This window comes from Anastrepha obliqua, chromosome 2 (assembly GCF_027943255.1).
Source record: "Anastrepha obliqua isolate idAnaObli1 chromosome 2, idAnaObli1_1.0, whole genome shotgun sequence".
Lineage (NCBI taxonomy): Eukaryota > Metazoa > Arthropoda > Insecta > Diptera > Tephritidae > Anastrepha > Anastrepha obliqua.
The window spans coordinates 102,332,752-102,335,758 of record NC_072893.1 but is presented as its reverse complement, the minus strand read 5'-3'; the positions used below and the strand labels follow the sequence as shown (position 1 = coordinate 102,335,758).

Here is a 3,007-nt window from a genome sequence, read left to right as displayed (position 1 = left end):
AGACTTTAACTTTAAGACTTACTGAAAAATGGCCTTATTAGCCCAAGATGTGCTAACACATTGATGTGCTAACACAAACTGGATGATTTTGTGGTTTATTTTGGATTTTATAGCGGTTTTTTTATGTCGCACGTTTCCGTACGACATGACACTGCACGACGGAATTGTAATCGTAAAAATCACTGACGTACGAAAATGTGTGACGCGATTTTGTTTGCTATTTCTTAATTTTTTTACGCATTTTCATTTACATTTATTTAAATTTTTTATTATATCTGTTTTTATTTCAATTTTTTGTTTTTTTTTTATTTTTATTTGTCTTTTTTTTTGTTTTTTTTTTTGTTTTTTTTTTTCTATTTATTTTTCTTTATTTTCTTTGTTTTTATTATTTTTATTTTTTTTAATTTTCTTTTATTTTTGTAGATTTGAGTTAGAAAAATGGCGAATCGAAATCTTAGAGATCGTGAAGCGTTGGAAGAAAGTGATGATGACTATGATTTTTCTTGCGATAACTTGATTGATGAGAACTGGCTACCAGATGATTCGGACACTGACTCTGATAATAACAATGATACTAATAACATTGATAACATTTATAAGAGCGATACTGAAGACGACTGGGACATGGATGAGGACGAACCAACAGCATTGTCAAACGTAGTCGATTCTTCCGAAACAAACATTTGGACTGAATTTAGTTCTCGTCAGAAAACTTTTACATTCACTGGGCGATCAGGCTTGCAACAGCCTATTCGAACAGATATTTCCTGTATCGATGCATTTCTCCTATTTGTTGACAACGACGTTATTGAAGTAATTTTATCAGAAACAAATAAATATGCTGAGGAATATGTAAATAAAGGTGCTCTTACCAGATTTTCTCGAAAAAAAAATTGGATGCCAACAACAGATTCTGAAATGAAGAAGTTCCTTGGCCTTCTTTTCTGGATGGGCTTGGTGAAGTTCGGGAGTTTAAAAGACTATTGGTCCAAAGATTCGCTCTACAACTTTTCAATTCCGGGGAAAACAATGTCACGTAATCGCTTTCAACTATTGCTTAGTTTCCTGCACTTCACAGACAATAACTCAATTGTACCAAGTTATGATTGCACCTATAAAGTAAGGCGAAGTAGTGGCTAGAGAAGATCCCAACGGTATAGTTGTTCTGAAGTGGAAAGATAAACGTGACGTCAGAATGCTATCTACGAAACATGCCCCGATAATGGTATCCACAACAGATGGAGCACGTAATCCTGAAGAGCCATCAACTAGTCGAGGAGCGAGACGTAAAAGACGAGCAACAGAAAAGCCATTGGCTGTGGTAGAATATAATAAGGGGAAAGCAGGCAGTGATCTTTCCGACCAAATGGCTTCTTACTCAAATACTCTTCGCAAAGGGTTAAAATGGTATCGAAAGCTGGGAATTGAACTTTTACTTGGACTTTCCGTGAATGCCTTTACTGTGTATAAAACAGCGTCGAATAATAAAACCATGAGTATAAGAACATTCCGTGAACGCGTTGCTAAGGACCTACTAGCCCTTACATGCCCGCAGCCTGTACCGCAATCGCAGCATGTTTATCACCAAAAAGTAGATGAAAATAATAAAACCATCCGACGTGCTTGCGTTTTATGCTAGGCTGAAGCAAAAAGAAAATTTAGTCGAAAGGAAGCAAGAAAGAACATAAAAAGGACAACTACGTACTGTCCGCAATGCCCCAACACTCCCCAATTGTGCATTGATTGCTTTCCAAAATATACACATTTAAAAAATTAATGTAAATTGAAATTATCATATCTTAATATTAATATTTTTCTATCTTTTTTATACTTTTTTCGAATGAATTCCAATAAATTTTCAAAGTTTAAAAGTACCTCCGAGTTTTTATCATAAAAACTGCACAAATGAAGATATCTCTATGAAGCTTGGACCAAAATTTAGGGCAAACATTAGGCTACTAGAAAAACTAGCTTAGCAAATAAATTGCCTTTCTGTGTATCTCAATTTCGGTCCGAATGGACGATGTCCAAAATACTTGACATGGAATCGCTCTATATTAGAATCAATACACACATCACTAAACTCAATACACGAAAAGGTTTTTTGGTTATATTTTTTTATCGCTGTACTTTCGGCGAAAATGATGCCCAACAGCTCTTTTATGAACAATAAATTTTCCACTCAGTGCTAGCCTGCACGTATGCATTTTCGAATTCCACGTAATTTACATACATATGGACTTATGTATGTACGTCGACGAGTATGCTACAGCTACAAAGTACGAAAGCTGAAGTGGAAAATAGTAAATTGAGGGTGTTGACATTTTTAAGAGGCATCAGATAGATAGATACCAAAATATTGCATGGCGTCGGTGAATTTTAAGCTAGGAAAGACATCTTAGATTTTTCATTCTGTCAAGTACGAGCTCCTTTTTTAAGTTCGAATTAAACACATTGTTGGACGTCAATTCATGTCAATTCCGTTTATTGTCATAAGTAGAAGAGGCTGTCAGCTCAGCTATGAGTAGGTTTTGTGTGGTTTTGTCTGTCCCTTGTGGACATGAAAGATCAAATTATAGGAAAAGTTTGTTTCTAATGGTGGTTGCCTCTGGGGAGACCTTCAAGTATTAGGGCCTTTGGAGGAGATCATATGTCTCGAATGTGCAGGAAACAGTTGTCCACATCTCAGACATCGGTGTCCCGTTTGACCGTTGTTAAAGGAAAACAGCACAATTTCTTTTTGAAAAAAGAACGGGACAGGTGGAGTTCTATCTTATCGTGGCCTTTCTCAAAAATACTTTGGCCTGAATACGTCAGAAGTAGGAAGCTTAAAGTGCTGGGGATACCCACCGTTCCATTTCTCAACTTACAGCTGTGTTAACCGGTGAACGGGATTCATGCAGAGAAGCTTGGACTTCCATACAACTCTCATTGCAGAAGCTGTCTGGATCCTGCTGAAAAAGAGACTGTTGAACCCTCTTTGCAAATGTCTGAGTTTGGCAGCTAG

General features: G+C 36.5%; 1 protein-coding gene across 1 annotated transcript; it reads left to right on the top strand.

The window, feature by feature from the left end:
* Positions 1-438: 438 nt before the first annotated feature.
* Positions 439-1,140, top strand: LOC129238294 (piggyBac transposable element-derived protein 2-like). The gene has a single exon (XM_054873332.1). The coding sequence runs from the start codon at positions 439-441 to the stop codon at positions 1,138-1,140; it is 702 nt and encodes a 233-aa protein (XP_054729307.1).
* The last annotated feature ends 1,867 nt before the right edge of the window (positions 1,141-3,007 follow it).

What these genes read in the sequence shown, in the direction of transcription:
- LOC129238294 (XM_054873332.1), top strand. Translation starts at nt 439, where the DNA reads ATGGCGAATCGAAATCTTAGAGATCGTGAAGCGTTGGAAGAAAGTGAT.